This window comes from Leucoraja erinacea, chromosome 34 (genome assembly GCF_028641065.1).
Source record: "Leucoraja erinacea ecotype New England chromosome 34, Leri_hhj_1, whole genome shotgun sequence".
Lineage (NCBI taxonomy): Eukaryota > Metazoa > Chordata > Chondrichthyes > Rajiformes > Rajidae > Leucoraja > Leucoraja erinaceus.
Genome location: NC_073410.1, coordinates 13455753 through 13468924, shown reverse-complemented (window position 1 = coordinate 13468924; position 13172 = coordinate 13455753). Strand labels below are relative to the sequence as shown.

Below are 13172 nucleotides of genomic sequence, written 5' to 3'. Positions count from 1 at the left end.
TTTAAACCTTCTTGATTAACTTAGAAGTGTTACAGTACGACAGTGTGTCTTGGGCACCTGAATTAATCTTGGCAGTGTTGATGAGTTCAAGTTCAAGTGAGTTTATTGTCATGTGTCCCTGTATAGGACAATGAAATTCTTGCTTTGCTTAAGCACACAGAAAAAAATAGTAGGCATTTACTACAAAACAGATAAATGTGTCCAGGTCATGTGGGAAGAAACTGCAGGTGCTGGTTTAAATCGAAGATAGACACAAAAAGCTGGAGTGACTCAGCAGGACAGGCAGCATCAAAGATCTTATCGCTATAAGATCTTTGGGCAGCATCTCTGGAGAGAAGGAATGGAACATCACCCATTCCTTCTCTCCAGAGATGCTGCCTGCCCCGCTGAGTTACTCCCAGCTTTTTGTCTCTATCTTCTGAACAACAGGTCTCCTTCCCTGAGGGACATTAGTAAATCAGTTCAGTTTATGTGGATAATTTGACGGCAGTTTCATGGCCACTTTGTATGGGCACCATTTACACATTATTTCAACTGATCAGAATTTGCCATGGTGGGATTTGGGATCCATTCTGTGACTTTTACCTGTAAATCATTAATCACTAATCCAATTAAAAAAAAATCCTGCTCAGTACTCTGACGACTAGATATGTTACAGACCCTCAATGGTTTGAGATAGACATAAAAAGATAAATAAATATTTGACAACAGACAATAGGTGCAGGAGTAGGCCATTCGGCCTTTAGAGCTAGCACCACCATTCAATATGATCATGGCTGATCATCCACAATCAGTACCCCTCTCCTGCCTTCTCCCCATATCCCCTGACTCCGCCATCTTTAAGAGAGCGTTATCTACTGTATAAATTTGTCCCTAATGCGTAGGATTGCGCGTAAGATATAAACTGAACTAAAGAAAGAAATTGCCGTGGTTGGATTTGGGATTTCACGCTCTTGATATTTATTATTTGATTCCAATTTAACATAAATTTAAATTGATCCAATTTTCAAATTTCCAGCTCTGTACTCTGACGACTATACAAAGCATATTACAGACCCTCAACAGGTTGAGATGGACATTATAAACCTTAGAAATATTTGAGAACATCAATCTTTGGCCTTTACCTTATAGATTCGTTCCTGAGGCGCAGGCAGCCGGTCAAGTCCAGGTGTTCGAGCTCAGTGCACAGTTTTGCCACTTCCTGCACCGATCCATCGCTGATGTTTGCATTGACGGCCAGAGACAGTGAGCGGATCTTTGGACATTTACGCACCAGGTAGCAGACAGCCTCGTCGTTCAGCTGCTTGCAGGCGGTGAGGTCAATGGACACGAGGCGGCCGCAGCGATCGGCCAGGCTGCGTAGGGAGAGGGAGTCCACCCAGTCGCACTGCCTGAGGGAGAGCTGCTGCAGGTTGGGGCAACTCAGGGACAAGGCCACCAGCGTCCGCCTACTCAGCCCACGGCATCCCGTCACGTCAACCTTCTCCAAGTGGTGGTTCTGGCCGATCACCGGCAGGAGCTCGAGGTCCGTTAGCCAGTCGGAGCAGCTGTGCACAACCAGGTGATGCAGCACAGAGTTGTCTCTCAGTATTCTGCAGAATGCACTTTGAGGAATGGCAGCCCCAAGCTGAACGCAATCAGAGAGAAACAGATCGTGAGTACAGTGGAGGAAGGAACTGCAGACGCTGGTTTACACTGAAGATAGACATAAAATGCTGGAGTAACTCGGCAGGTCAGGCGGCATCTCTGGAGAAAAGGAATAGGTGACGTTTTGGGTTGAGACCTTTCATCAAGACACACTTCATCCTCGTCCCTGACTCTCAGTCCCCCCCCCCTCTCTCAGTCGCTTTGCTCTGCACCTTACTTTTACCCTCCCTGACTCTTAGTCTGATGGTGGATCTCGACCAGAAACGTCACCTATTCCTTTTCTCCAGAGATGTTGCCTGACCCGCTCAGTTACTCCAGCATTTTGTATCAGTCGTGAACACAGTTTTTGTTCCCCCAATATTATTTTACTTCCCTCCCTCCCTCCCCATACTCATTTCTGGGTGGCCCCAGCTCCCCATTCAATCACATGAGTCCCAGATGGTTTAACAGCCAAACATTGCCCCAAGGAATTTCATCTTTCAGAGTATTATTCTATTTACTCTTTCTGTTTCCCCTCAAATGGCTAAAAATACTCCCAGCTAACAATACTCCCTGTTGCATCACCAATGGTTAAAGTGCAGGAAGGAACTGCAGATGCTGGTTTAAAAATACACCGAAGATATAGACACAAAATGCTGGAGTAATTCGGCGGGACAAGCAGCATCTCTGGAGAGAAGGAACGAGTGATATTTTCGGTCAAGACTATTCATCAGTGTTTAAAAAAGAATGGCAGATGCTGGAAATATCGAAGGTAGACAAAAATGCTGGAGAAACTCAGCGGGTGAGGCAGCATCTCTGGAGCGAAGGAATAGGTGACGTTTCGGGTTGAGACCCTTCTTCAGACTGATGGGGGTGTGGGGGTGCGGGGGCGGGAAGAAGAAAAGAAGAGGCGGAGGCAGTGGGCTGTGGGAGAGCTGGGAAGGGGAGGGGAAGGAGGGAGAAGACAAGGACAGTGAGGGAGAAACTAGAGGTATGAGAAGGTTCAGAACAAAGCAAGTCTCTCCACTGATGCTGCCATAAAGTTGTAGTGTTGGGGGCAAAGCTGCCACCACAGAAAGTCATTGGTGGGCAGCCTTTGTATGTATACCTACCATTTCTTGACATTTTTGATAATTATGCAAACTTGAGATGGAGTGTGGATTTGGTGAGTCTGCAATCACTCGGTGCATGCCAGTTTGTACAATCCTATCTATTGTTCCTTGTATTGTTATTTCTATTAATTCTTCTCCTTCCAATTCTGCACTCCAACTCTGCTTTATGCATGAAACTAAACAAAACATTCAGTGCCTCACAGACAGTGAAGGATTCCTGAGGTGGTAAAGGGGGCGCAGTGCCCCTGGCTGCACGTTACCTGGGAGGTATCCAGACTGTGACAGTTTGTCAGGTAGAGCTGAATCAGGTTACGGAACTGCTTGCTGACACGCTGCAAGGAGACCAGTTGGCACAGTGGGAGGTGGCAGAGAACATGAGGAACCAGGACATCCTCCCAGGGTAACTCCAGGAGCTGGCACCTACTGTTAGAGAAATTAATTTTACTCAGGAGAAAATCACATTTAGCCCTGGCTTCCCGCCTGTAATCCAATCAAGAAAGAACTAACAGTTATACGCAGTGCAATGGATGTCATAGAACAAATGAGAGGTATATCGAAACAAACCCATTGGTCACTCTGACTATCAAACACACATTTTAAAATAACCCCCCCCCCCAACCCATTTAGGCAGGAACGGGGTACTGATTGTGGATGATCAGCCATGATCACATTGAATGGCAGTGCTGGCTTAATGGGCCGAATGGCCAACTCCTGCACCTATTGTCGATGGATTGTCGATCGGTCTCAAGAAAGGTCCCAACCCAAAATGTCACCTATCCATTTACTCCAGGAATGCTACCTGACCCGCTGCGTTACTCCAGTATTTTGTGTCTGTTAAATGTTAACTGTAACATTTCAATAGGATCATTGCAGACCCCAAATTAACAATTGACAAGCACAAACCCAAGAATATTTTGCTACAGTCCTGCAGTTCTACTGCAGTTAACAAACAGGATGAATTATTTAAGAAGTTACTTCAGATGCTGGAAAATCGAAGGAAGACAAAAATGCTGGAGAAACTCAGCGGGTGAGGCAGCATCTATGGAGCGAAGGAAATAGGCGACGTTTTGGGTTGAGACCCGTCTTCAGACTTATGTGACTTTGCTTACATACTTGAGCATTGTAATTTTATAAATAATCTTTCTGCAAATTTTGATATTATATTAAACAAGTTCATATTCCAATCAATCTTTTTAAAGTGTTTAAGAAGGAACTGCAGATGCTGGAAAATCGAAGGTACACAAAAATGCTGGAGAAACTCAGCGGGTGCAGCAGCATCAATGGAGCGAAGGAGATAGGCACGTTTTCGGGCCAAAACCCTTCTTCAGACCTTTTTAAAGTAGATGAAAGCGAAGCTAGAAAAGCATCTAAATAGTTCAGGGACATATCAATCAAGTTGATAAGGAGAAACCAGGGAAACAAGTTTTTATGTTGTTGTAGAAGGATAGTTAATAAATTTAAGATTAATATTGAGGATTGAAATGTTATGTTGAACTTCACTGAGGAAATAATTCCACCTCCCAGAAATATGTTATCTGGAGAATATAAACTTTAGATCAAAAGCAACAAACAACAAGATTAGAAAGTAACAACGGGGTGAAATCGGACTGGGAGCACGAAAACAGGCCCTGTTGACTAAGAGGCCAATCTATGCTCGTCCCATTGACATTTTGATCCATATCCTTTGAAACCCCTTGAAGTATTCAAATATTTGGAAAGGGTATGGGGAATATGACTGAGACAATTGCCTGTTTATCTATTGTGATAACAGGAATATTCAGCACCAATGCAACATTCTCACTATGGAACAGAGGAATTTTTATTGCAAAATATTCTTTACCTGGCAAAATTAAATTGACAGCACATGTTTAAACCCATCAGATATGCACGTACATATAAACATCTGATGGGTTTTCCAATGGCATCTAAAGTTGCTATCGAGTTTATGGATTAGACAAGAGGCCTCCAAACTTTTCAGCATGAGGGACACATTATATATTTGGCACATTTTTGCGGGCCGTAGGAAAAAATAAAGAAATGTCAGTTTTATAAATTTAATTAACTCAAAAAAGAACTTAAGTAAAACAAATGGAAAAAATTCAAAACAAAACCTGTAGCCATCAAGCAAGGTTAAACTTTAAGCTAAAGGGTGGGTGAATTAATTTATATACACACTTACTAGTTCCCCACCAAGAGGGTTTGTTGCAGCGAGTTGGGAGCATGGCTAAACCCTGCCCCACCCCCCACGACCCCACGACCCTGGCCCTCCTCTCTCTCTCCCCCTCACCCACGGCAATTCCAATCAAACCTGATGGAGGAAGCAGTGACGCGCCCCAATGGAAGCGGGAGAAACAGCCTTACCCGGGTTACTCTAAATATATATAGACAATAGACAATAGGTGCAGGAGTAGGCCATTCGGCCCTTCGAGCCAGCACCGCCATTCAATGTGATCATGGCTGATCATCCCCAATCAGTACCCCGTTCCTGCCTTTTCCCCATATCCCCTGACTCCGCTATCTTTAAGAGCCCTATCCAGCCCATTCCAAATGTTTAAAAGGTTCTGAAGACTACATCTGAGCTAGAGATTTCCTATTAATGGAGCGCACAAGTCATTCTGTAGTTAGGTGACCGTCAAGTGTAAGAAGAAAGTGAGCATGAATGCGCACCAACAATTAACACATCTCTCCGGACTATTACATCGAATGGGTGTGCGATCAGTTCAATGTAAAGGTACAGCATTGTATGGGTTGATGCAAAATTGCTCAGCAGGTGGTATATTCCACTGGGATTCGACTCCCATGCATGTTATTTTCAACAGACGTTTGATTTTAGTTTCTCTGCACCCAAATTCGCACATTAATATTTAGGGTAAACTGCTGACAAATACCTTCGACAAAAACACTGCCTTGACACATTCATCTGCAGCAACTTACAACTTATACACCTACCTACAATAAATCCATGGCCATATGATAGCTTTCAACAAATACAATGGGGTAATTGGTCCGCAAATAATTGATCTTTTTCCCTTTTTTCCCCAGTCAAAATGTAGGGGGAGAATCTGCCTTTTGTAAAAAAATATCGGAGGGATTTTAAAAACAGCTGCAATAATTTGTGATGTTACAGTTGTACAAGATAATTGTGGGGCATGGTGGCGCAGTCTTAAGTTGCTGCCAGAGTGCCGGGTCCGCTCCTGAATACGGGTGCTGTCTGTACGGAGTTTGTACGTTCTCCCCGTGCATGGATTTTCTCTGGGAGCTCTGGTTTCAACCCATACTCCAAATACTTACAGGTTTGTATAGGAAGGAACTACATATGCTGGTTATACACCAAAGATTTGTAGATTAATTGGGTTGGTATAATTGTCCCTGGTGTGTGTGTGTGTGCGCGTGTAGGATAGTGTTAGTGGGGGTGAGCGAAGGGCCTGTTTCCGCGTTGTATCTCTAAAGTTAAGAGCAAACTGACGTGTACAGTTCCCGCGCTACCACAGAACCCGCTAAATAAACGCTTGGTGGCCATAGTTTGGAGATTCATAGATTAGACCATGCAGATTTTCAGTATCTAGAAATTCTAAAATGTGGATCAAATAGCAACAGTCCGATCTTCCTGCATCTTGTGAATGTTAATTCTGATGTTAGTTAGTAAATTTACAAAGTAAAATGTTCCCATCCCTATTGTTTATGTTACAGTACACATAGTGAATATTTAAGTTGCATCCAATGTGTAAATGAGGTAGGAGGAAAATCCCCATCCTGTTGTTGTTTTGGCCTCCGGTGACCTGAGGGAGGAGTGTCAGTTTCTCAGCTGATAAATTGTGTGCCCTTCATTTCTGGCTTGAATAAACGTCATAAAGAATAGAAATGTTGTTATCAACTTGAGATGAAACAAGCCAAGAATATTTTCACATATTTGTGTTATGAAATGGTGAAACAAGATCAATAAATCTGTAAGTACATCTTTAAAAAAAAAACAAAAACAAAAAAAACAGTTCATTGGCTATATTTAAGAGGGAGTTAGATGTGACCCTTGTGGCTAAGGGGATCAGAGGGTATGGAGAGAAGGCAGGTACGGGATACTGAGTTGGATGATCAGCCATGATCATATTGAATGGCGGTACAGGCTCGAAGGGCCGAATGGCCTACTCCTGCACCTAATTTCTATGTTTCTGTGTTAATTCATTTTCATGAGGAAAACGCAGAAGTCAGCCCATCTATGGCATTTATTTCTTAATCACCCAAAATCATTGTCATTGTTTCTCCACTGCTTGTGACGGAGCTGCAGAAACAACAGGCCGATTTCATACATTTAATCCTGTCACAGGTACTACACTGATGCTGTTAGCTCGTCTAAGGTCACTTTGACTTTGAATACTAATCAATTTTTCCAGAAACGATCATAATTGCTGACATGTCTGGCAATGGCTGAACATTAGCCGACAAGAGGGACAAAGGTCACATCATAAGGAAGGTAGGTCGGTTAGATAACATTCCTAGCATAGTACAGGGTCCCCTGGAATTGGATGTTGACCTGCAGGGAGATTTGGGTGACGGCAGTCTAGGGGTCCCTGAAGATGATGATGGGGGGGGGGGAGGCAGCAGGATATGGAGGTAATTGAGGGCGAGGTGGAGTGGGCAGAGCTCTTGGAGGAAGGTGGATGGTGAAGGACAGGGTGGGAGGGTAATTAAAGGTGGGGGCAGGCCTGTGGTCCCGGAAGAGGATGAGGGATGGGAATGAGGGGAGAGAAAGGTAATTGAGGCAAGGTCTGGGCGTGAGATAAAGATGAGGGATGGGCGAGTGGGGCAGGGAGGATAATGAGGGGAGATCAGGGAGAGCCAGAGGCGGATGATGGATGGTTGCGCAGTTGAGGGGGGAGGAAGGAGGGTAATTGAAGGCAAGGTACCCAGGGCAGATCAGGGAAGATGAGGGATGGGAGACGGGGAGGGAGAGAGGAGAGTAACTGAGGGGGAGATGGGCAGGGGGTTTCAGAGGAAGGCGAGGGGTTGCTATGGGATGGCAGGATGGGAGGGGTATTGAGGGTGAGGCAGTCGAGGGGTGTCGGAGGGATGAGAGAATGGAGGAGGGAGGAGAGTAATTGAGGGGGGAGCAGGTTGGGAGTATCTGAGGAGGATGAGAGATGGGAGAGTGGGGGAGGGTGATTTCAGGCGAGATGTGTGGAGGGTCTCAGAGGAAGGCAAGGGATGGATGAGGCATGGCAGGGGAGGAGAATTATTGAGGGCAAAGCAGATGAGGGGTGTCAGAGGAAGATGATGGATGGGGAGTGGGGGGGAGATAATTGGGGGGGGGGGGGAGGAGGGATGGTAATGAGAGGGATAATGGGGGAATTGGGGGGGGGGATGGGTCAGGGGTGTCTGAGGAGGGGGTTGAGAGAACATAATTGAGTGCGAGGTGGGGTCTCAGAGGAAGATGCGTGTTGGATGACATATGGCAAGGTAGGGTGGGGTGATGGGGGATGGGGATGGGGGGGGAGGGGGATGGGCGGGGGGGTCTCGGAGGATGGGGGATGGGGATGGGGTGAGGGATGGGGATGAGGGGATGGGGTGGGTGGGGGTGGGATGGGGGGGGGGAGGTGAATGGGGTGAGGGGATGGGGGGGGATGGGGGATGGGGTGAGGGGTGGGGATGAGGTGGGGGATGGGGCGATGGGGGAGATGGGATGGTGAGGGGATGGGGATGAGGTGGGGTGAAGTGGGAAATGGGGTGATGGGGTGGGGATGGGGGGGGGGATGGGGAGGGGGGATGGGGTGAGGGGATGGGGATGGGGTGAGGGGATGGGGGTGAGGGGATGGGGGGGGTGGGGGATGGTGCGTGGGGATGGGGTGGGGGGGTGGGGATGGGGATGGGGATGGGAGGTGAGGGGATGGGGATGGGGATGGGGTGGGGGATGAGGTGGGGGGGGGGATGGGGATGGGAGGTGGGGGATGGGGGATGAGGGATGAGGTGAGGGGATGGGGATGAGGTGGGGGATGGTGGGGGATGGGGGATGGGTGAGGTGGGGGATGAGGGGGGGATGGGGGATGGGGGGGTGGGGTGGGGGGGGTGGGGGGAGGGGGGGTGGGGGGATGGGGAGGGGGATGAGGTGGGGGGAGGTGGGGTGGGGGATGAGGTGGGGGATGGGGGGAGGTGGGGGGATGGGGGGTGGGGGGGATGAGGTGGGGGATGGGTGAGGGGTGGGGATGGCAGGACAGGGCAGGTGGTGATTGAGGGCGTGGCAGGCCACTGCCCTTGGGGATCAGGGGGTGTGTGTGTGTAGAGAGAGACACGGAGTCCGCCTAGTGACCCTGTCACAACATGCTGATGTTCCAGCCCTGGCCGCTCCCCGCACGGACACACACGGCCCCCGCCCGCCCGCCCGCCCGCCCGCGGCTCCTCACCTGCTGCTCTCACCTGTCTCCATCGCACTCACCCTCCTCCGCCTCTTCTACTTCCGCCTGTGCAACCACCCAACCGGCCCCCCACAGACCCGCGGTGCAACCGCCTCCAACTTCCCCAAGAGGACACTCAACGGCTCAGGCAACATCAAAGTCTTGTTATTTGATCTTTGTGGCAGCATCTCTGGGAAGAAGAAATAGATGATGTTTCAGTTTCTGGTCTGTGACCGCAGGTAAGAGGTGTGAGCGTCAGGTAGGCCGCACGTTTTTTAATGTTTACCGCTTAAAATGCTCCTGATATCCACATTTCCTGCACTCTGTACCAAAGATTATAGAGCAGAGCTCCTCTAGTATCTTTGCTCTGTGCTGTTTGAAAGCTTGGTCTTTTGTCTGAACTGCAGCCTACGTTTCCTACATTTCAGCTCAAACAATATATAATTCTCTGCATTCCCAAACAAAACCCTCTTCGCTACTCTACGTGGTATGTTTTTACTTCTGAACAAGTGAATGCCCCCCCCTTGTCACTGCACCGTGTAATATATTATGTGCACGTCTGTAACAGCAAGATGTGGATCCGCCTTTATGTTTTGAGGTCAAGGTTGTTATAATAAGAAGGTATTTTGTTTTAAATTGAAAAATCAATCATCATTGGGACGAGGCGCAGTGAATGAATCCCACGAATGTCAGCAGAAGTGCTGAGGACAGGAGAAAAAGCCGAGAGCAGCAGTTTCTGTGAACAAAGAGCTGGAATATTCTATGGTGTCAGATGTGTTGACATTGACGGCTCATTTGAGGCACATGAATATATGCCACGGCATCCCGACTCTGCAAGAATCCCTGTTATAAATCATCAAATTCCAGGCCTGGTCTGCAAATCCGAACAGGGGCACTGCCTTTAAAGGCAGGAGAAGGGGATGAAACAAGCTTGTTTGTGATATGAATTGATTTGAAAACCCATCCATAGTTTTTTTTGATTTATGGCCTCAATATCCACAGGCAAAGTGGTAGAATGAGGTTTTGACAGTTTCCTATTTCAGCAACTCACATTTACTTAAGAGTAACGAGAGAAAAGAGTTCAGAGATGGGGCTTGGAGAATATGAGTTTCTTCTCTCGAAGGATTGTGAATCTTTGCATTTTTGGGTAACAATCGCTCCATCACGGTGAATTTTTGAAAGAGACCCCATGAGTGGTTTTGGAGCTTTGTAAGTAGAATGTATTGACTTGATAACCCTGTGTGTACTAAATGTGTCGACTTAACATTGTGAATTAAAAGAAAACACTAATATTTGTATTGTATTTCATGGATATATTTTTGTGAATAAAGTTTATATTTGATTTTTTTTAATTGACCTGCTGTGACTTCTTCTTTCGTGTGGCGTGCACAGCCTAAAGTTGTAGGCCAACTTGTTCTATTTGATCTTCCGTTTATGCACGTCGAGTTCATTGCATTTGTCAAAACAATGGTTGCAATCTTCCACCCCACCTGCTGTGACTATGATTAAGCCACTGAAGCTAGTAAATACAAAATGTCTTTATTCAAGAGTCAAGAGTGTTTTATTGTCATGTGTCCCAGATAGAACCGTGATATTCTTACTCGCAGCAGCACAACAGAATATGTAAGCATAGTGCACTTTAAACAATATAATAAGAGAAACAAAGTTCAGTGTGCGTATATATACACGTACCCACCCATACACACACATCTATATATACATATACACACACGCACACAGTAGTAAGCCCCCGTACACATAGTATGTCATAGACACAAAATGCTGGAGTAACTCAGTCAATTAACCTACAGATGCGACATACAGGCCTGCTGTTGATGGGGGATGGGGTGAGTGAAAGGATAAACTCAAGTCAACATTGGACATCTGCAGAGCTGAGGTGTAATGGGCAGGTTTGCAGAACTGGGTGGGAAGGTCATGGAGAATTCAGGATGTGGACGTATTCTCCAGTGATACACTGCTCAGACCTTAAGAAACAAGCGAGAGACTTCAACACGAGGTCTCAGGTGCAGTGGTTTTGACAAACCTTCCAAATCAGGCTCAATATCAGACAGAGAGCACGTACGCATGTACATGTATCACACAGGAAAACCACATACATGGAAATTTACTTCTAGTTCCGTTTCATGAATATTTTAATCTTAACTTTGGGTCTCTTAAGAGGCTTTCTCACGGGGCGACTTGACGCAAGAGGTAACCAGAGTTGAACATCGTGGGAACCTCGTACGATAACCATACGGTATTCGTGGACCACCGTGGACCACTGTGGTGCTAACGGCACGTACTCGTGTAACTTGTTGACTCGGGAGCAAATTCAAGCAAGCTTGAATTTCTCCAAGAGTGACTTGTACACTTGTGGTTAAACATTGAAACATTATATGGACGAAGTGGCCAGTGCGATATCCGTAATAACTCTTGCGTTTACCGAGGGAACTCATGCGAACGCCTGAAGTGTGATAAAGCTTTTAACTCAGCAGTTTGATTGTCTTGTTTACCTCATTGTTAAATAAATATATTTTTTACTATCAGATTGATGTCTGCAATTCTTCATTAACACATCACTAGAAGATGAATGTCTCTAATGTTATAATCCCTCTCATGCTGAAACACAAAATAGGTGAAGGGAGGTGATATGATCACATTTTCATTCATTTTCATTTTTGAGTGTTCAGGTCCCTCAATTGCTGAGCTATTTAAACGTTTGAAAGTTTCACCTCTCAGTAGATAATAAAATAAGACAATCATCACGGTCAATGTGAGACAAAGTCTTTATTCCTATTTGACAATATAAAAAGAAGACTTCTTGCACATATTGAGAGAAGGTGCATCACACCAAACAACATTTGTCTAAAAAAGGGCTTCGCAAACATGAAAATCAACAAATGAGGCACGATAGATTTTTTTAAACAGATTCTATTCATTAACCTCTGCAACAAGCCTAAACTCAGGCAATAAAAGGGATAATGCAATGTGCTAAATGGCAGCTTTTGCGGACGACCATCTTATAGGAAGCACTTTTCAGAGGACAACACTTTAAAGTGAAACAGAGAAGTAAGCAGGATTACAACGGGACATTATTATCAGCTTATTTTCTATGCATGTCTGCTAACATGCAGTAGTGTTCCTGTGGTCGGCTACCCATCAAGAGAGCTGTCCTGCCACGGCACACCCCAATTGTGAATTGTAGTAAGTGCAGAGATGGCCTCTTTGCTCTTTCCCACTGTATGTGCCCGAGTTACCTTTGAAACGCTGCAGTGGGACAATTTCCGCCTCGATTACACCACTTCTCCATGTACCTAGTATTTATAGTGTGTGAAAAAAAAAGTTACATCATTTGTGCCACGTGATGATTTAACAACACTTCACAGTTCACAATGTTAATTCAAGATTTAACGGGAAAGCTCGGGAGACGGACAAGTCACTCGCACAAATAACAGAAATGCCGAGTACCCGAGGGAACTCTTTATCTACCCCCCGTTATATCGTGTGATATTGTGCTAGACCACGACCACTTCACTCTGGTTACATCTTGCGTCAAGTCCCCCGTGAGAAACCCCCATTAATGTGACACCTTGTAACCTGATAATATATTCCTACGATCCAGCATGCTGGAGACAACGGTGGTGTCAGATTAGCCGATTTTCAAGATTATGAGATGTTGGTAATACACCCTCTGCACATTTTTTACACATTTTTAATTCACCTCTCTTTGATGTTACACAATATTAAAATCATTATTGGGGTGAAGGTAAATTTAAAATTGCTGGGAATGTGACCGTAGTGGGGTAAGTGGAAGTGTGGCAACCAGGCTTCAGCGAGTCGAAAGGGATTGTGGAACGGGGGCCCAGTGTGTGAGGCAGCCTGATGTTTGTATAGGAAGGAACTGCAGGTGCTGGTTTAAACCGAAGGTGGACACAAAAAGCTGGAGTAACTCAGCGGGACAGGCAGCATCTCTGGAGAGAAGGAATGTGTGATGAAGGGTCTCGACCCGAAACGTCACCCATTCCTCGTCTCCAGAGATGCTGCCTGTCCC

The 13172-nt window shown here is 46.0% G+C and overlaps 3 protein-coding genes across 5 annotated transcripts in view; 1 reads left to right on the top strand and 2 right to left on the bottom strand.

Moving 5' to 3' along the window:
• Positions 1–9534, bottom strand: part of fbxl15 (F-box and leucine-rich repeat protein 15) — a 45627-nt gene extending 36093 nt beyond the window's left edge. The window contains exons 1-3 of one of the 2 annotated variants that reach the window (XM_055661878.1): positions 9131–9534; positions 2999–3161; positions 1125–1627 (exon numbers count right to left, since the gene is read on the bottom strand). In XM_055661878.1, the coding sequence (XP_055517853.1) occupies positions 1125–1627; positions 2999–3161; positions 9131–9153 (689 nt within the window). In that variant the 5' untranslated portion in view covers positions 9154–9534. The remainder of the gene's footprint in view (positions 1–1124; positions 1628–2998; positions 3162–9130) is intronic. The other variant, XM_055661877.1, reaches the window with a different exon arrangement.
• Positions 1–13172, top strand: part of ndufb8 (NADH:ubiquinone oxidoreductase subunit B8) — a 212145-nt gene that overhangs the window by 139627 nt on the left and 59346 nt on the right. The window lies entirely within an intron of this gene.
• The window catches only part of hif1an (hypoxia inducible factor 1 subunit alpha inhibitor), a 54367-nt gene continuing 52934 nt past the window's right edge, over positions 11740–13172 (bottom strand). For both annotated transcript variants that reach the window (XM_055661874.1, XM_055661876.1), the window contains one exon: positions 11740–12435. In XM_055661874.1, the coding sequence (XP_055517849.1) occupies positions 12415–12435 (21 nt within the window). In that variant the 3' untranslated portion in view covers positions 11740–12414. The remainder of the gene's footprint in view (positions 12436–13172) is intronic.